This window comes from Lynx rufus, unplaced genomic scaffold (assembly GCF_022079265.1).
Source record: "Lynx rufus isolate CCGP_SWC_20201006 ecotype Redwood Valley unplaced genomic scaffold, mLynRuf1.p SCAF_48, whole genome shotgun sequence".
Lineage (NCBI taxonomy): Eukaryota > Metazoa > Chordata > Mammalia > Carnivora > Felidae > Lynx > Lynx rufus.
The window spans coordinates 1,234,464-1,255,374 of NW_025814865.1; the positions used below are offsets into that span (position 1 = coordinate 1,234,464).

Here is a 20,911-nt window from a genome sequence, read left to right on the forward strand (position 1 = left end):
TTTTTACAGCATACACAAAAATAAACTCAAAATGGATTAAAGACCTAAATGTGAGACCTGAAACCATAAAAATCCTCAAAGAGAGCACAGGAATTAATTTCTCTGACATAGTCAATAGCAACATTTTCCTAGATAGGTCTCCAGAAGAAAGAGAAACAAATGCAAAAATAAACTATTGGGACCTCATCAAAATAGAAGGCTTCTTCTGCACTGCAAAGGAAATAATTAACACATCTGAAAGACAACCTACTGAATGAGAGAAGATATTTGCAAATGACATATCCAGTAAGCGGTTAGTTTCCAAAATATATAAAGAACTTATACAACAACACCAAAAACGCAAATAACCCAGTTAAAAAAATGGGCAGACGATGGGCGCCTGGGTGGCCCAGTTGGTTGAGCGTCTGACTTCAGCTCAGGTCATGATCTCACAATTTGTGGGTTCGAGCCCCGTGTCAGGCTCCGTGCTGACAGCTCAGAGCCTAGAGCCTGCTTCGAACTCTGTGTCCCCCTCTCTGTCTGCGCCTGCCCCGCTCATGCTCTGTCTCATCACTCTGTCAAGAATAAACATTTTTAAAAAATAGGCAGGAGACATAAACAGACATTTCTCCAAAGAAGACGTGCAGATGGCCAACCAACACGTGAAAAGACGCTCGTTGATACTACCTGAAGCAATCTACACAGTCAATGCAATCCCTATCAAAATACCACCAGCATTCTTCACAGAGCTAGAACAAACAATCCTAAAATGTGTATGGAACCACAAAAGACCCCGAAGAGACAAAGCGATCTTGAAAAAGAAACCCAAAGCAGGAGGCATCACAATTCCAGACTTCAGGCTATACTACAAAGCTGTAATCATCAAGACAGTATGGTACTGGCACAAGAACAGACACACAGATCAGTGGAACAGAACAGAGAACCCAGAAAAGGACCCACAAATGTATGGCCAACTCATCTTTGACAAAGCAGGAAAGAATATCCAATGGAATAAAGACAGTCTCTTCAGCAAACGGTGCTGGGAAAACTGGACAGCGACATGTAGAAAAATGAACCTGGACCACTTTCTTACCCCATACACAAAAATAAACTCAAAATGGATGAAAGACCTAAAGGTAAGACAGAAAGCCATCAAAACCCTTGAGGAGAAAGCAGGCAAAAACCTCACTGACCTCAGCCACAGCAACTTCTTACTCAACCCGTCTCTGGAGGCAAGGGAAACAAAAGCAAAGATGAACTCTGGGACCTCATCAAGACAAAAAGCTTCTTTCCAGCTAAGGAAACAATCAGCAAAACTACAAGGCAACCGACAGAATGGGAGAAGATATTTGCAAACGACATAGCAGATAAAGGGTTAGTATCCAAAATCTATAAAGAACTTCTCAACTTAATACCCAAAAAAACAAATAATCCCATGAGGAAACGGGCAAAAGACCTACATAGACTTTTCCAAAGAAGACATCCAGATGGCCGACACATGAAAAAAATGCTGAACATCACTCATCATCAGGGAAATCAAAACCATGATAAGATACCACCTCACACCTGTCAGAAGGGCTAAAATGAACAACTCAGGCAACAGCCAATGTTGGCAAGGCTGCGGAGAAAGAGGATCTCTTTTGCACTGTTGGTGGGAATGCAAACTGGTGCAGCCACTCTGGAAAACAGGATGGAGGTTCCTCAAAAAACTAAAAACAGAACTACCCTATGACCTAGCAATTGTACTACTAGGTGTTTTTTTTTAATTTTTTTTTCAACGTTTTTTTTTATTTTTGGGACAGAGAGAGACAGAGCATGAACAGGGGAGGGTCAGAGAGAGGGAGACACAGAATCCGAAACAGGCTCCAGGCTCTGAGCCATCAGCCCAGAGCCCGACGCGGGGCTCAAACTCACGGACCGCGAGATCGTGGCCTGGCTGAAGTCAGAAGCTTAACCGACTGCACCACCCAGGCGCCCCTGTACTACTAGGTATTTATCCAAAGGATACAAAAATGCTGATTTGAAGGGGCACATGCACCGCAATGTTTACAGCAGCACTATTGACAACAACCAAAGTATGGAAAGAGCCCAAATGTCCATTGATGGATGAATGGATAAAAAGAAGATGTGGCACTTATGTATGTATATGTGTATGTGTGTGTGTATGTATATATATACGTATGTATATATATATATATACATACGTATGTATGTATATATATATATACATACGTATATATGTATATATATACATACACACACATACATACATATATGTATGTATATACATATATACATATATGTGCGTATATACATTGCATATACATATATGTATGTATATACATATACATATATACATATTTGCATATATACACATATACATACATATATACATATATACATACGTATATACATACATACATACACACACACACAATGGAGTATTACTCAGCAATCAAAAAGAATGAAATCTTGCCATTTGCAACTACCTGGATGGAACTGGAGGGTCTTATGCTAAACAAAATTAGTCAGAGAAAGACAAATATATGAATTCACTCATGTGAGGAGTTTAAGATACAGAACAGATGAGCATAACGGAAGAGAAGCAAAAGTAAAATAAAAACAGGGAGGGGGGACAAAACAGAAGAGAATCTTAAATACAGAGAACAGAGGGGTTGCTAGAGGGGCTGTGGGAGGGGGCATGGGCTAAATGGGTAAGGGGAGCATTAAGGAATCAAGTCCTGATATCATTGTTGCACTATATGCTAACTTGGATGTAGATTAAAAAATTAAAAAAGAAAAAAAGAGTCACCGTTCCTGTTCTTGTATGTGTACCGAGTTTTCTCTACACCTGCTCAGGTCCCAATGCTCAAGCTCTATCAATACAAAAACAGTTCTTGCAAAGGCTTTTCCCTGACTTTATGCACAGAGCTGGTATCATGTGCACATGTAACTTACTCAAACACAGCCGTGTTTAGTGAGGGGTGGGGTGGGTAGGAGAGGGGACAACAGGTGAGGAGGACATCATCCCTGGGATCCTGCCGGCCAGCTTTCCACCTGCTAGCCTGTGCCCACATACTGCACGTTGGAGAAGCCTCTAGAGAGAATACGTGAATGGCCTTTGAGGTTCCTCTACCACTGATGGAGAAGTGAAGTGACTTCTCTGGTGGCAGCCAAGTGGCCCAAGAGGCACACTGACCAGGGAAGAGTTAGAGGGGATCGTGAACTTGTCCCCAGGGGTCAATGGTAAGGACAGCCAACAGTCTGACGTAGACCTCTTCATGAATGTGCTGAAGCAACCTAGGCAGCAAGACCTTTAAATGATTTAATTTCTGAATGACACTGCTGTTGTTTTCACTGTAACCTATGCAAAGTCCTGCACAGGATGACCATACAAAATACGAGGCTGGATCTCAGGAGCAATGTTAAAAGATCCAAGGGTGACCAGATACGAACCAAAAACCCTCACTGCCACTTCCGTTACATCTCTACCATACACTTTTGCAAATGTCAGTGGTTAACTTTACAAACTTAACTCTGTGCTTCAGAAATTCCTCGAAAAGCCTGACTCAACAGACGTTAATTAACAACATGTCACTATAGTTCTGAACTCATAGCCGCTCTTTTTGTATGTTCTTTCCATAATCAAAAACACCGACGACAGGGGCGCCTGGATGGTTCCGTTGGTTGACTATCCAACTCCTGATTTTGGGTCAGGTCACAATCTCATAAGACTGAGCCCTGCTTCAAGTGTGGAGCCGGCTTGGGATTCTCTCTCTCTCTGTCCCTCAGCCCCTCCCCTGGTCATTCTTTCTCTCAAAAACAAAACAAAACAAAAACACCACTGATGCGTTCCTTGCTTTTCTCAAAAGGCATTCCTTATAGGCTTTCTTTCCCCTCCAAATTTTTCTCAAACTGGCATTTCCATTGCTTATTCTATTCCCAGCTTTTCTATTGTGTACCATAGACTGTGAGATCCTTGAGGGCCAGGATTGCAGTCTCTGTTCCCCGCACCCCACAAAGCTCCCAGGACAGGGCTTGGTGGCAACGTGGGCAGTCATGGGTCACCACTACCAGAAGCAAGTGCCTCTCCATCCACACAGTGGAGTATTTATTATTTAGCCATAAAAACAACGAAGTTCAGACTCCAGCTACAATGTGGGTAAACCCTGAAAACATGATGCTAAGTGAAAGAAGCCACACAGAAAAGGACAAGCAGGTGTCCATTTAGAAGAAATGCCCAGAAGAGGTAAATCCATACAGAGAGAAAGTAGATTAGCAGTTGCGGGGGGGGGGGGGGGGGCGGGCGGAGAATGGGAAGGGGTTGAAAATGGGTACAGGGTTTCTTCTTGGAGTGAGGAAAATGTTCTGGAATTAGATAGTTGCACAACTTTGTGACTATACTAAAACCGACTGAAGTTTAATGTTAAAAAGATGAATTCATGGTATGTGAATTAGACCTCAAATTCTTTTAAGTTTATACATCTTGAGAGACACAGAGCAAGCACACACATAAGCGGGAAAGGGGCAGTGAGAGAGAGGGAGAGAGAATCCCAAGCAGGTTCTGTGCTCTCAGCGCTGAACCCGACTCGGGGCTTGAACTCATGAACCATGAGGTCATGACCTGAGCCGAAATCAAGAGTTGGATGTTTAACTGACTGATCTGCCCAGGCGCCCCTTTATCTCAATTAAAAAAAAAAAAGCAGAGGACAGAGGCAAAAGCTACATGTGACTGAGACCAGTCTTCTCCGCAGCTACAAGTTTGAGGCAACCCCACCAGGGAACAGCAACTTTGGTGCTTGTATAACTCTCCAAATTCAAAGTGCTTTTTAATGTTTATTTTTTTGAACGAGCACAAGCGGGGTCGGGGGGGGGGTGGACAGAGGATCCAAAGAGGGCTGTGTGCCAACAGGCTGACAGCAGAGAGCCCGATGCGGGGCTGGAACCCACAAACCGCAAGATCACGAACTGAGTCGACGTCTCAACCGACGGAGCCACCCAGGTGCCCCCAAATGCAAAGACTTTTAAGACATTTCCTTATCCTACTATTTTCCCAAAAATAAACTGATCGCCCAAACGGAGTTCAAATTTCAAAGACAAACTCTTCTTCCTTCCTGGCTGTGAGTCACCCCATGACGTCAGCCTCGCTGAGGGCTTTGGCTAGGGAGGGGGGAAGGGAAGGAAGGAAGGAAGCCTTAAGAGTGTCCGCAAGGAATCGATGCCCCATTTGCTCACCTCTCTACTGGATCTGTCTGCTTCCTCTAAAAGCTCTGTGTGCATATTCCCGACCTCAGAGGGGCAGGCCCGCTCGACAGCTCGCTGACAGAACGAGAGCAACATTACTGACTGGCCCTGTTCCTTGCTGGTGACTGGGCTCGGGCAGACTGGGACTATTTTTATTATTATTTCTAATGTTTGACTTGACTTCCAGAGATGGGCTCAACCACTTTAAAACATCAGGCGGGGGGGCGGGGGGGGCAGGTGCCTGCGTGGCTCAGTCAGTTAAACGTCTGACTCTTGATTTCGACTCGGGTTGTGAGATCAAGCCCCCATGTCGGGCTCTGCACTGAATGTGGAGCCTGCTTGGGATTCTCTCTCTCTCTCTCTCTCTCCCTCCCTCCCTCCCTCCCTCCCTCCCTCCCTCTCTCTCTCTGCCCCTCCTCTTGCTCTTTTGCTCACTCTCTCTCCCTCAAAATAGATAAACTTAAGACACCAGGACGGAAATCAAACAAAACTGAATGTATCAAGATAAAAATTTCTGGCTCATTCCCCAGGTGGGACTATGCTAACAGCAATTTCCCCTCCCTTCTCCCGCCCCCCACCCCCCGACCCCGGTGGTTCTTTAAGCCTTGATGAATCATTCGCACTAAATAAAAGTCGATGAACACACAGCCTCTATCTTGCAGCTTGAGCCAGAACTACCATTTTCCTTCGAGGTTTGTAATTACAACCAGACGATACCCGTCTCCGGGAAGCCATCTATCAATTTAGCACTACGTTTTTTGGCCCTGAAAATAAACCAAGCTTGCCACCTGAAAACAAACCCTCCTTCAATGTATCTGAATTGCAGGAATGCAAAACAAAACAAAACAAACCCTCTAAAGTCACTTCCAAACAACCTTCTGCGTATTTGCGTATTTTCTTCACTCTCAAATGTCAACATTATTTCTGTACAAAGCCGTCTGGTTGGTGTGTTTGCCTTTGCTTTCACACACGCGTGTGCATGCATATGCGTGTGTGTGTGCGTGCGCAGTTCACTCAGGCAACACATTGGGGAAAGCAAATGTACGGATCTAAGCTTTCTGAAAGCCTGATTACTCTAAGACGTTGGTTCTGAACTGGGGTCACTGTGCCCCCAAGGGGTAGTTGTTGAGGTCTCGGTTGCCACAATCAGGAGGGCGCGACGGGCATGGAGTGGGCACAGACGTGCCACATCCCACGGTGTCCGAGTCGGCCCTCGGAACAAGGCATCCCCCAGCCCCAAATGCCAACAGTGCTGAGGAGGCTGCTCTGGAGACAGACACACAGACGGGACGTGGGCTGAACAGAGGCGGCGGCCCACCCCGCCGGCCCCGGTGCCCGCTGACGGAACGCAAAGCAGTCCCCATGTCCCAGAGCATGCTCAGTTGCCCTTAATTTCTTTTTCTTTTTTATTCTTTTTGGAGGGAGGGAGAGCACACATGCGCATGCGTGGGGGACACACTGAAAGCATACTCAGCATGGAGCCCGACTCCCAAGTCAGGCTCTGTGTCACAACCTTGAGATCATGACCTGAGCAAAACCAAGAGTCACATGCTCAACCGACTGAGCCACCCAGGCACCCTTCAGCCAATATTCTTAAACATTCTCTCTTAGCTTCTCTCTTGCTATGTTTTTATAATACATATGTGTGTCTTGGGGGCACCTGGGTTGCTCAATCGGTTGGGCATCCGATTTTGGCTTAGGCCACGATCTCAGTTTGTGGGTTCGGGCCCCGCATCAGGCTCTGTGCGGACAGTGCGGACCCTACTTGGGATTCTCTGCCTCTCCCCCACTTGTGTGCACGCTCGCTCGCTCTCTCTCTCAAAATAAACTTTAAAAAACATAAAATGAAATAAAATATGTATTTGTTATTTTAAAGAGAGAGAGAGCATGATCCAGGGAGAGAGGCTGAGGGACAGAGAGAAAATCTTAGGTAGGCTCTACGCTCAGTGCCTCTACACTCATGGGGCTCGGTCCTATGACCCTGGATCATGACCTGAGTTGCAATCAACAATCAGACACTCAACCAACTGAGCCACCCCAGGCATCTCTCTCGCGCTGCTTTTTAGACAACCCATGGGCAACCATAAAATTATAGCTACCAAAAACCTAAAGGATCAATCGGCTTGTCCATTACAAACCATCAGGCGAGTTACAACTTTGGGGACATCAGAGTGGGGATTTTCAAACCTCTCCTCACCAACATTTTGGCTAAAACAAAACTTTATTAGGAACCTCAACAGGGAGGAGAGTAGTCTATTAGCAAGAAGTTATTTCATAAGATACAGTCTGGATTGTAAAAAAAAAAAAAAAAAACCCAGATATAATCAATTAGATCCATGAGGCCCGCTTTAGTCAACACAAAAACTCTGAGACGAAAAACTGACATCTCCAAGACATTCTCCATCACACTCGAACATCTAACTTTTTCTGTTTTTGATCTGATAAATAAATAGCACCGTAACCTGGAAATTCAGTTCCACACAGCGACGGAGCTGAAAACGTGATGGTTTCAGGTAGCACTTCTTCCCATGTGAGGCCAGTTTTCACTGAAACCAAGAGGGCGGGCAAATGTTTCTCTGAGCTAACCCGGGAGGACAGATTAATGGGCTGTGGGCCTGGATGGGTTAGTATTTGGTTACCAACGCATTTCAGTATGCGCAGTTCTCCCCACAGGATTTCATGCCAATTCTGGAAGTGAATCATTTCCTAGATGCCTAAACGTCCACACTAGGATTCCACAGAACGCAGTCTGATGACCACAGAGAGGTCTGCAGACCCCAGCACTCAAGTCTTTCAGTGAAAAGGACAGATGGGAAGAGCCAGCGCTGGCAGACTGGGCCTTCATCTGAAACGTCCCACGTGAGCTGGGCGCACCGAAGCGTACCTGGAGCCACAGAGGTCCGGTCACACCATTCACGGCCTTACAGCACAGCAGGCGTATGTGATGGGTCTGGAGTGACTATCTCACACTGATAAAGCCATCCAGCCAAGCGGGGGGAACCGCTTATAATTACATAAGTCTTGGGGCGCCTGGGCGGCTCAGTCAGTTAAGCGTCCGACTCAGGCTCAGGTCATGATCTCGCAGTTTGTGGGTTCAAGCCCCACGTCAGGCTCTGTGCTGACAGCTCAGAGCCTGGAGCCTGCCTCCGATTCTTTGTCTCCCTTTCTCTCTCTCTGCCCCTCCCCTGCTCACGCTCTGTCTCTCTCTCTCAAAAATAAACATTTTAAAAAATTACACAGGTCTGCAGTGCTTAATAAGTGCCATTAAAATATTAAAAAGACAAGTGGGTAACAGAATACAAGAGGAGCATCATTGCTGCTATTGTAACTTTCCCCTCACACCCTCGAGGGTATTACAGGTGTCGCGGACACCTCTCCCACAACACATCACTTCCTGGTTTGATAAAGGACTTCCGGGTGGCCCCGGGGCTCCGCAATTTACCTGCATTGGCAGACAAGGCTCACCTTCAGACAACAGGCTCAGGGCCTCGTCGGACACGTGCCCGCCGAGTCGCAGCACCTTCCTGGGAGTGAGGCTCTCACCGGGTGCGCTGGAGCCATCTGGGGACAGGCAGGGCTGCTCCGCGGCAGAGGTTGCCATGGATTCCCACTGAATCTCCTTCCTGGGAGACTGAAACTCCAGGCTGCATCCTGTCCAGCCGTAGAAGGCCAAAGACAAGAGAAATCCCTGGGCTGGGTTCAGTATCGCCTAGGAGGAAGGACAAAAAGACACGAGTCGGCCAGTCTGTGTACTGGGAATTTGAGCATTAACTCCACTCGGATGCTCGCTCACTGGGCTGCCTCACTTGGAAGTGACCCGGCTGGCTGCTTCAGGGCAAGACCAAGATTGGCTTTAGGTGCTGTACCTTCACGAGGAGGCGGGGAGGGGAGAGCTGGAGGGGGTGGGGGGAGGGGATGCATGCGACACAGGGCAATCGAAACGATCCTATTTTCACCCCTGCCAGGCAGCTAGGCTCTCCTACACAGAGATGCTCTCCATCTTGTGCTTCTGAGTCAGAATGTGATTTAACAAAGGTACCTGAGGCTAAAAACGAGTCTAGGGGACGTTCCTCTATTTCCGTGTGCTAAGGACCCATGAAGTGAACCAAAGGAACCAAGAGAAACTCCAAACCAAAGCAAAGAGGTGGAGGCAGTGAATGCTCGTCTTATTATAAAGTTCTCATGGGTCAGATTCTCCCCAGCTCGGAAGCAGCAGAAACACCAATTCCGTACAAGACAACGTCTACCTCTCCGCTAACAGTTTTGTTTTTTCATTACAAATGCAACACAGCGAAAACACTGGGAGGAATCTACTCATGGTGTTTCCACCTTATTTCCATTTTGTGTATTTTTTTTAATGTTTTTACTTATGTTTGAGACAGAGACAGAGCATGAACAGGGGAGGAGCAGAGAGAGAGGGAGACACGGAATCCGAAGCAGGCTCCAGGCTCTGAGCTGTCAGCACAGAGTCTGACGCAGAGCCCGAACCCACGGACCGCGAGATCATGACCTGAGCCGAAGTCGGACGCCCAACCGACTGAGCCACCCAGGCGCCCCGATTTTATGTATTTTTTTAATGTTTATTTTTGAGAGAAACAGAGAAAGTTGGGGAGGGGCAGAGAGAGAGGTGGACAGAGGATCTGAAGCGGGCCCCACGCTGACAGCAGACAGCCGGATGTGGGACTCGAACCCATGAACCATTGAGACCATGACCTGAGCCAAAGTCGGACGCTCAACTGACTGAGCCACCCAGCTCCTTCACCGTTCTGTGTATTTCTATACGATATTTTTTTCACACGTGTTATTATGTAGTTGTAACTAGTGTAATTTTTATACCCTGCGTTTTTCACTTAAAACTACAGATTTCAGGGGCACCCAGGTGGCTCAGTCCGTTGAGCGTCCAAACTCAGCTCAGGTGATGATCTCGAAGTTTGTTGAGTTCAAGTCCTGAGTCGGATTATGCAGACAGCTCAGAGCCTGGAGCCTGCTTCAGATTCTGTATCTCCCTCTCCCTCTGCCCCTCCCCTGCTAGCACTCTTATCTCTACCTGTCTTAAAAATAAACATTTAAAGAATTTTTTTAAAAATACATTTTCAAAATACTAGAGATTTCATAATTGTCACGTTTAACATCTACATAACACTCCACCAGGATGAAAAATTGTAATTTACTTAGCCATTTCCTTGTATTTGTTTCATTTGGGTTGCCTATAACACTTTATAGTCACGGATGATGGGATCGCTTCTTGGCCTTTTGGCTAAGATCAAGTGTGGTATCTGTTCGTATCAGTTTAATAATCGTGGATGTTACAAGGAACACCTTCATCCCTATGGCTTTTTCATAGTTTCAAATATTTCTTCAAGTGAAATTCTCTGATATTTTGGGTCTGCTTGAAAGGTCTGAAAAACTGGGCCAAACTGATTTACCAGAGTTGTCCCCATTTAATAACGGCCCCAACAATGAATGAGACTAGCTAGCTGGTACATCAAAGCCAGATACAGGTACGTACCGTTACATATTTAACCAACGACACATCATACTTTGGAGTGTTTTTTTTTTTTCTCTATGAACTTTACTTTTCAAGAAAAAAATTTTAAATCAAGGTTGACCTACCATTATAAACCACGTGGTCTTGGCCGCATTTCTCACAGGTCTCAAAAAGCTCCCGTTGATATTTGGTTGCATTTCAAGATAGAATAAAAGGATTTCGTTGATGATGTTTGTCAACCAGCTGTCAGAAAGAAAAGAACCCTGGGTAAAGAGAACATGTAACCCAACTCATCTTTAAATGTCGGCGGCGGTCAGGAAACCTGTCCTCCGAGACCACCATGTCCTGGAGGGGAATCCACTTGGGCACATGGAGGAACCAGCACATCACATCCAGGATTTAATTTAGGAGACCTAACTCTTTCTGTAAAGCGGAGATCAGCGGCTTCTTCCAAGGGTAACACGCAACACCACATCGGGTGTAAGGCTCTAACGTTATAGCTAATAACTCAAAATTCAATTTTCACTTGAAGAGTAATGTAACGTTTTGAGGGAGAGCTGCACCAATCTTGCTCTTTCACGTGTGAACCGTTTGATGTTATTGTTGGTAGGCCAACGACATTTAAAATGAGGAGTTGTTGGGGCGCCTGGGTGGCTCAGTCGGTTGAGCACCGGCTTCAGCTCAGGTCACGATCTCGCGGTCCGTGAGTTCGAGCCCCGTGTCGGGCTCTGTGCTGACAGCTCAGAGCCTGGAGCCTGTTTCAGATTCTGTGTCTCCCTCTCTCTGACCCTCCCCCATTCATGCTCTGTCTCTCTCTGTCTCAATAAATAAATGTTAAAAACAATTAAAAATAAAATAAAATGAGGAGCTGAGTGTATTTTGAGAGGGAGATCATTTCCATCTCGCCTAGGACCACGTCCAAACAAACCTCCTCCTATCACATCAATTATTAACACCACGAAGGCACGCCCTGTTTTGCAAAGTATTGATTCACCCCAGCAAAACGTTTTCTGGTTCCCATCTGTTTTGCATGGGTTACAGATCTGTTTTCAAAGCATGCACCTGAAACTGGGCAGAATGCCAACTGTGGGGCCAACTGAGGTTTAGAGAAAAATGGCTCTCTCTTATGTCTTGATGGAACCATGAATCATCCCACCAAAAAATGTGCCCTTGTCCTGTATCTTCGCAGATCCAGGAATCCTGGGGTCAAGAATGATACAAACAGGTACATTTTAAATTTTTTTTTTCAAAGTTTATTTATTTTTGGGACAGAGAGAGACAGAGCATGAACGGGGGAGGGGCAGAGAGAGAGGGAGACACAGAATCGGAAACAGGCTCCAGGCTCTGAGCCATCAGCCCAGAGCCCGACGCGGGGCTCGAACTCACGGACCGCGAGATCATGACCTGGCTGAAGTCGGACGCTTAACCGACTGCGCCACCCAGGCGCCCCTAAACAGGTACATTTTAAAAGTGTGCTCCAGGGGCGCCTGGGTGGCGCAGTCGGTTAAGCGTCCGACTTCAGCCAGGTCACGATCTTGCGTCCGTGAGTTCGAGCCCCGCGTCAGGCTCTGGGCAGATGGCTCAGAGCCTGGAGCCTGTTTCCGATTCTGTGTCTCTCTCTCTCTCTGCCCCTCCCCCGTTCATGCTCTGTCTCTCTCTGTCCCAAAAAATAAATAAACGTTGAAAAAAAAAAAAAATTTAAAAGTGTGCTCCAGCCGTTTTATTTCAGAGTTAGCCCTGGCAGTGGGCCAAAACACCAGATGCACGTTCACGGTCTCTGGAAACTAAACTCAGGAGTTGTTTGTTCTGAGGGCTTTATATATAATCTGAGGAGATATGAGTATCTTTCCAGGAGTTCACAGATCGTGGGCCTGCCTTCCTGTCTCGCGTGTATTTCCTCAAAGGGCACCTAGTGCAGTTTCAAAGATCTCCTTTCCAAAGACTCTCTGCTTTGCAACTTTCGGGTCACACTTAGAAAAGCAAAATGGCAAGTTGTTTACGTATCCCTTCCCAGCGGCAATTAAAAAATAAAAAATAGAAGAAAGGTTACCAAATAATTAGAACCAGCATTATTTTGAAAAATCGGATCTTGATCACGGCTCCCATCCGTCTCTCGTTCTCTGTGTAAATGCCTTTTCTTCCTTTTAGTAAAGAGGCCACTGTGAAAAACAGAGGGGAACTGCATGTCACAGTCATTATTTGCATCTCCTGAGCGACAGGGAAGAGAGTCAACATGGACGTAAGCCCGAAAGCAAAGGCAGAAGAGCAGGAGACAGCCCAAGATACGGCCGTTCCTTCCCCCACACTCCAAGCTGGGGTCCTCGCAGACTCGAAGGGACACGGGGTCTTCAAAACGTTCAACCTCCCAAGAACTGTAGACTTCCAGAAGAGTTGCAAAGACAGTACGGAGACTTTCTGCATACCTATACCCAGACTCGTTCAACATTAACATCTTACACACCGAGGGTCACATTCGTCACCGGGGAGAAATTAGCAATGGTCCGTTACTATTAATTAAGCTCCAAATTTTATTTGGATTTTACCGATTCGAAAACTGTATTTTTAGGGGTACCTGGGTGGCTCAGGTCACGATCTCACAGTTTGTGAGTTTGAGCACCATGTCAGGGTCTCTGCTGTCAGCATGGAGGCTGCTTCAAATTCTCTCTCTTGCCTCTCTCTCTCAAAAATAAACGTTAAAAAAAATCTATATATTTAGGGGCATCTGGGTGTCTCAGTCGGTTAAGCGTCCAACTTTGGCTCAGTTCATGATCTCACAGATCATGAGTTCGAGTCCCCTATGGGGTTCTGTCAGCTTCAAATCCTCTTTCTCCCTCTCTCTCTGCCCTTCCCCTGCCTTCTCTCTCTCAAACATTAAAAAACGAAACTATATTTTTAAAGGTTTGTATTTTCTATTACAAAAATAATGCACACTGTTTTGAAACATTGAAAGATTAAAAATTTCTCATTATAGACAAGTTGGAAAATACTTTACTTTTTAATGTTTATTTATTTTTGAGAGAGTCAGAGTGAGAGCAGGGGAGGGGTAGAAAGAGGGAGACACAGGATCCGAAGCAGACTCCCAGCTGTCAGGCAGAGCCCGACGTGGGGCTCAAACTCACAAACCGCGAGATCATGACCTGAGCCGAAGTCAGATGCGTAACCAACTGAGCCACCCAGGCGGTGCCTCAACAAGTTGGAAAACATTAAAAAAGGTTAGAGGAAAATCAACAAGCTATTGTCTATCCTGAGACAAGCACTGTTAGCATCTTACTGTCGTTCTTATCAGTCCTTTACCTAGACATGATTTTTGTTTGATATAATTGACTCGGTACTTTTCTGCAAATCTGTATAAAAAGTTGCTGTACTTAACATACTGTTTTTATTTTAATTTTATTTTTTTATTTTAGAGAGAGGGAGAGAGTGCACACGCAGGGGAGGGGGCAGAAGAAGAGAGAGAATCCTAAGCAGGCTCCACACTCAGCAGAGAGCACTCAATCCCATGACCCTGGCATCATGACTGGAACCAAAATCAAGAGTTAGATACTCAACCAACTGAACCACCCAGACGCCCCAATACACTGTTTTTAAACGCAACGTGGAGGAAAAAAACTGATCCAAAGAGCCACATGATTTCCTACTCTTAGTGGCAGAGCACTTGAAATGTTTTGAAGTTCTACAATCAACCGACCTTTCCATTAAGGGGCACTTCTTTTTATTTATTTTTTCTTTTAATTTTTTTAAATGTTTATTTTTGAGAGAAAAAGAGACAGAGCATGAGCAGGGCAGAGGCAGAGAGGGAGGGGGACACAGAATCGGAAGCAGGCTCCAGGCTCTGAGCTGTCAGCACAGAGCCCGACACGGGGCTCGAACCCATGAACCGTGAGATCATGAGCTGAGCCGAAATCGGATGCTTCACCGACTGAGCCGCCCAGGTGCCCCAAGGTGCATTTGTTCATTCTCATTCTGCACAGGAGAGATCCATGCAGCTTGAGCAGGTTGGAGGTTTGCCCCAGGTCACGCCTCCGTGAGGATGGGGTGGAACCAGAATGCCAAGTCCCCAGCCTCAGCTCAGAGTTCTTTCCAGGGCATCCTGCTGGCTCATAACATCCTTCTTACTCAGTTCTTACCATTTGCACCCGACTCCTTTCCTGCACTCTACTTCCTGTTTCCTGCCCAACTGAGTAAAGACACAAGGCCAAGCACCTCACGGGAGTAACCAGGCTCACTCTTCAGGCCACACCCCATCCCTTCCCCCCCGGCTCCCCACTCCTCCCCTTCCGCTCCTATCTGACCTCCACAGTTTTCCACGGGCACTCCTGGGGCCTCCAAGGCACCCCGAGGGCAGACCCAGGATGAGCCTAGACGGAAGTGAAAAGTCCACTGGCCCTGGCCTTGAGCTATTAAACATTGGCAAAGAACTTGTGTAGCCCATGACCAGATAGGCTTGTTCGCTTTCACTTATTAAACCTGCTCACTTTCTCCAAGTGTATTGTCCTTATGTCTCTAGAGGATGACAAATGAGGTCTAGCGTCCTAGATGATTCGAGGAGCACAACGCATGCCATTATCTGAGCCCAAGGCACGGGGCCATAGCCCTGGTCACGCACCCAGACAGCTTCCCTGCTGCTCACCTGCGGTCACGGTCTTCCAGAATAGGATGGGGTTGGCCCCCAGGACGATCAGCAGCGGCAAGTACGTGGTGACATAGTGCGGGATGGCGAGCTCCGGATCCCGTTCACACCTGAGGGAGGAGGACCAAGCCATTCTTGAAAACAAGGCTTTGCCTAAAATATACACACTTACCTGGAAGGTGAGATCAGAGGGTGAGAGAGAAAAGGCAAATGCGTAAATCTACTTCTGACTCTGCCAGAAGGAAATGTGACTCACATCTTATGTCTGCAAAGGAGCAATCAGTCAATCACTGAAGAACAGGAGAGACCAATCATGTTTCTATTTGTCCTGTAAATGTGAGGCCCTCTAGGGCACTCCAAGGGGGAGAGATTTTAAAGGTCACTGCTAACAAAAGGAAAGATAGGAAAGGACACTCGAAAAGGGGAGTCCCCCCACTGGGTCTCTTCAAGGAGAAAAAGACACAAATGGGAATGCAAACTGGTGCAGCCACTGTGGAAAACACTATGGAGGTTCCTCAAAAAATTAAAAACCGAGCTACCCTACGACCCAGAAATTGCACTACTAGGAATTTATCCAAAGGATACATAAGTGCTGATTCGAAGGGGCACGTGCACCCCAATGTTTATAGTGCTGCTATCCACAATACCCAAATTATGTAAAGAGCCCAAATGTCCATCAACTGTCGCATGGGTAAAGAAGATGTATGTGATATACATACAATGGAATACTACTCGGCAATGAAAAAGAATGAAATCTCGCCTTTTGCAACAAAGTGCGTGGAACTAGAGTGTATTATGCTAAGCAAAATAAGTCAGAAAAAGATATCACATGTTTTCACTCGTATGTGGAATCCGAGAAACTCAACAGATGAACATTGAGATCGGAAGGAAAAATAAGATAGCAGAGAGGGAGGCAAACCGTAAGACTCTTAAATACAGAGAACAAACGGAGGGTTGATGGGGGTGGGGAAAATGGGTGATGGGCATTAAGGAGGGCACTTGTTAGGATGAGCACTGGGTGTGATGTGTAAGTGATAAGTCAACAAAAAAAAAAGGCCAGTCCTGTGAATAAGATCCAGTCTCTCCCCTTTAGCGCCTCAAAATACCCAGCCCTCATATTCCAAGGGCAATGTGTTGCCATGGTTGTGTAGAACAATCAGAGCAGAGGTGCTTTTCAGGGGAAGGACCAGAACTTCTACTGAAGGATCATGGGAATTGTCAGTCAGCAGGTGGGGTAGCAGAGTGCCACACAGGCACGGCTTACCCACGTGGGAGCCAGGAGCGAAGAAACGCATAACGTCAGAGAGCAACGAGGAAGAGAGAATCAAAGGCAAAGGGGAGAGAGGACTGCTCAGGCCCAACCCAGGTAGGAGGTGCAAAAGCAGATGAGGGAGCAGCCTCTGTGGCCACAGAAGGCAGAACGATAAAAATGCACACACGCACTCTTGTTCTCACAGGCCTGGAGCGGTCCAGCCCAGAAGGGGAAAATGACTGAATGCAAAACAACTTGGGTGGGAAAAACGCACGGCCACCTTTTCTCGCCATGAGAAGGAACACAACACCATCTCACAAGGCTACCTTCCTTTTAATGGAAGTTTTCGTTTTCAGCTGTGCAGGTTCAGATGTGGTCTGGAAAGGCTTGAGGGGACAAAGAGGATCAAGCAGCAGAAAAGCCATGACTCGGGGCGCCTGGGTGGCTCACTCGGTTGAGCATCTGACTTCAGCTCAGGTTATGATCTCACTGTTGTGGGTTCCAGCCCCGCGTCAGGCTCTGTGCTGGCAGCTCGGAGCCTGGAGCGTGCTTTGGGTTCTGTGTCTCCCTCTCTCTGCCCTGGTCATGCTCTGTCTCTCAAAAAATAAAATAAACTGCTAAAGAAAAAAAAAAAAAGGAAAAAAAGAAAAGCCATGACTCTGACCAAAAGACAAAAGTAAGCGATGATTGAGTGAGTGGGGACAGCAGTTTGCACAGGCCCGGGAGCAGCCTCCTAAGGACCAAGGGGGCACCTGGGAGTGAGCCCCGCAGCGATGGCTCCCTCATGCTCAGGTGCAACCTTCCCAGGAGGCTCCAGGAGCCCACGGGTGAAGCGGAGTGATGAAAGCTCCCTTTCCACTATTAACCATTAAGCGCACCCCACTACAACAGCCACGGACACCGTACTTGTCCTCGTAAAGTTCCTCAGAGCAGCTGTATGGATGCGTCTACACAGACTTTGGGAGTATCCGCCACCGAGAAGGCAACACCAATTTGGAGACATCCGAGTAGCTACAAGAAGTCAAAAAAGGGGGAGAAATTGTCCAACCACGAGTCAGCAAACGTTTTCTGTAAGGGAACTTTTACCGTAAGTATTTCATGCTCCACGGGCCACCCATTCTCTGTCAAAACTCCTCTGGCACTGCAGTGGGAAAGCAGCCATAGACCGTGCGTAAACAAAGGGCATGACTGTGTTCCAATAAAACTTTATTTATAAAAACCAGCAGAGGACCAGATTTGTCCTCGGGCTGGGCTGTGATCCTTGTCTACACTGCCCTAAGATCCCAGACAGAGACCATGTCCCCACCTGTTGCAGTTTTCCATTGGAAGCTAGAGCACACATCCTGGGAGGGACCGTGAGCCCTTGCAGAGGACTGACTGCACTGAGGAGATTCTTGAGGACGTAGAAGAAACACCTAAGACAATTTCAGATTATCTGTTTCCCCGGATCTGTGTGTTCAGGATAGCGGGAATACAGCTGGAAGAGAAGCGGCAAAGTGAAGCAAGCTGACGCTTAGATCCAGCTCTTCTAAGAGCAATCTTTGGGTTTCTCCAAGCCATTTCGAATTCATCCTTAGGATGTTAAACTGCCCTGCTCATCCAGATGAAGCTGGCCTGAAGCGTAACAACTAAAGGGTGTGCATGAGGAAGCCCCATCGATATGGAGAGGAACACACCTAACGCTGGGTGCACACCCTGACACGAGGACGCACCTCAAGCTGGGTGCACATACTTGCATCCACAGGCACCTACAGAAACGTGAGGGGCTGAGGCGGGGAAACGAACTCCAGGGTACAAGTACCGTAGCGAGCGCCCCAGCGCGGGTCTGGGCAGGTCCGTGAACAATGGCCTGACCTGCAAGGTGCCCACTCCGCGTCAGGGCCTGTGTATTTGTCGCCAGAGAACAATGAGTCAGGGAGCAGGGAGTCCCCGCTTACCTGGACACGGACGGGTAGTAGAGCATGACCACTCCCTCCACACACAGCAGGACGGCCAGGCCCCAGGCCATGATGTGGTAAAGCAGGATGGTGCTAGGAGAGAAGCAGAACCAGGGGGGCGGGGCCTGGCCTGAGACGAGCTACGGAGACGCCCAGCCACACAAAGTACCGGACCAACTCCCGGGGGGGCCCCCCAGCCATCAGGAAAAGTTACACTGAGCAAACCCTTGGTAAAGACCTGCCCCATTCTACCTCTGAGTTTTCCTTTTGTAATTGAGATGAAATTCACGGAACATAAAAGTAACCACCGCTCTGTCGCCTTGGGCAACTTCACATTATGCAACGGCCTCCTCTCCCCAGTTCTGAAACAGCTATGGCCCCAGAGGGACGTGCCCGCAGGCAGTCCCCATTCCTCCCGCCCCCAGCCCCAGCAACTGTCCCCGTTCCTCCCGCCCCCAGCCCCAGCAACCACCCGCCTCCTGTGTGTGTCTTTGGCTTCTCCCACTCTGCACAATCCGTGTAAATGGTGGCACACAACACGTGGCCCTCTGTGTCTGGCTTCTTTCACTTAACAGGAGTCTTTCAAGCCTGACAAGAACAAGGCACCTCATCAGTCCTCCTAAGGACCCAGCTCACCCAACAAGCAAGGAGTTCCTATCCCCACACATCCCCAAAGGTGCATCTGTACCTAGAATTCACGGGTCTTAGTGCTAAGTGCAAACCAAGGTCTCTGAAGAAATGTGGGTTCGTTCCATGTTCCGGGACAGCGGGGAGCTCTCCTTTCTCGCCTCCCACCCCACACCCCACCATTCCCTGCATGCTTAACATTCCTGGACCATCTCTACCCTCTGTCTTTGTCCTCCCACACGGCCCTCCCTTTCCCCCAGGGACTCAGTCAGCCCTGCAGATGGGGTCTGGGAGAGGGGTGCACAGCCATCTGTTAAAGAGCATTTAACCGGCCTCTTCTGTGCCACGGGACGGGGGCCCACGGCTCCGTCGAATGCGCTCACCGTCACCCGTGACTGTACCAGGCTCCCGGCAAACAGTGCCACCCCCAACCCACTGGGATTTTAACTCTGAAAACCAGCTGTGTAGGCAAGGGAACGGTCAGGGATCCGAGTGCAAGGGTGCCCTTCCACAAGCAGACAAGGGACGGCACACAGCAATGAGCTGCAGGAAGAAGCAACTTTTCGCAGCCAGTTCTCCGGAAGGCCACAAGGAAAGGACCCCAGCATGCTGTGCCTCTCGCAGCGTTAGAACCGGTTCTGGAGCAGCCCTGCCCCTACCTCTCTGGGTTTGGGAGCTGATGGGGTGTGTCCCGTCCAGAGGTCAGAGGCTCTGCATCAAAGAAAGAAATGAAAGGAGCAGCTTTCTGCAAAGGCCTGGGTTGTTGCATAGAGCAGGAGCTCCGCATTCCAGAACCTAACCTTGGGCCGAGGGAGCCAGGGGTGTTGTCCAGGGGTGTTGTCCGCAGAGGTGGGAGGGAGCAGGCCAGGCGAGTGCAGGCCTGGGGGGGGGGGGGGGCGGCCGGCACAGACTACTCAGCGGCGCTCTGGCCCCAGATGGCCAAGCAGGGAGGGAGCCAGACTGGGCCCGGCTTCTCGGGCAGCAGCCACTTTAATAACCGCTGTGACCCCGAACCCACACCAGGTGATGAGTCTCAAGTGCAACGCATCCACAATCAAGAGCAGCCGGTGGCTGAACACGCTCGTCTCTTTATCTGACCGCTAGACCGTTTTTATGTGCAGGCACGCGAGGGCCCTCCCCGGACCCCCTTTCCCCCACACTCCTATTCACAGAGCAAGTCGGGACTTCGATTTAGGGCTTTCCCCACGATCTCAAGCAACTTCTGCTGTTGTTTAAAACCTGTACATCCCACAGCTGGAGCCGCAGGAGGTTACATTTTAACTCTAAATCTGTCTTCATGACATTTCTTAGGATGAGGATTAAAAAAAAAAAAAAGATTCTCCTGTGCCAAAGAAAATAGCTAAGGACTGGAAGGATCTAGAAGGGAATACAGACTTTAATCCAGCCATACCTGCAAAGCCTGGCCCCCTGCCCTGGAATTCCTCGGGACCCTCCTGGGAGGCTGCAGTGTCTTAACCGCGGTATCGACCGCACCCTGGGCTCTGGAAGCAAGCTGGCTCTTAACGGAGGAGCCACACTCGCAGCTCTGGCCCCTTGGAGCCCTCACACCAGGAAGCAGGGCTTCTGCCATGACGAGGCAGGGGCTGGGTCTCCGTGCCTACAGAGCGCCTGTCTTACTGCTCTGCTGTGATCCCTGCTCCTCTTTGATGGCAGAGCCGCTTCACTCTCAACAGTCTTCCTAGTCCCGGGCCCCTGCGCTTGCCCCTGTCCTTGCATCCGAATGTTTCACATCT

The 20,911-nt window shown here is 48.2% G+C and overlaps 1 protein-coding gene and 1 pseudogene across 1 annotated transcript in view; one reads left to right on the top strand and one right to left on the bottom strand.

The window, feature by feature from the left end:
- The window catches only part of LOC124525805 (G-protein coupled receptor 143-like), a 53,870-nt gene that overhangs the window by 21,902 nt on the left and 11,057 nt on the right, over positions 1-20,911 (bottom strand). The window contains exons 4-8 of the mRNA XM_047098387.1: positions 18,531-18,623; positions 15,342-15,451; positions 12,762-12,870; positions 10,837-10,954; positions 8,689-8,932 (exon numbers count right to left, since the gene is read on the bottom strand). Coding sequence (XP_046954343.1) covers positions 8,689-8,932; positions 10,837-10,954; positions 12,762-12,870; positions 15,342-15,451; positions 18,531-18,623 — 674 coding nt within the window. The remainder of the gene's footprint in view (positions 1-8,688; positions 8,933-10,836; positions 10,955-12,761; positions 12,871-15,341; positions 15,452-18,530; positions 18,624-20,911) is intronic.
- Positions 10,461-10,669, top strand: LOC124525814 (uncharacterized; annotated as a pseudogene).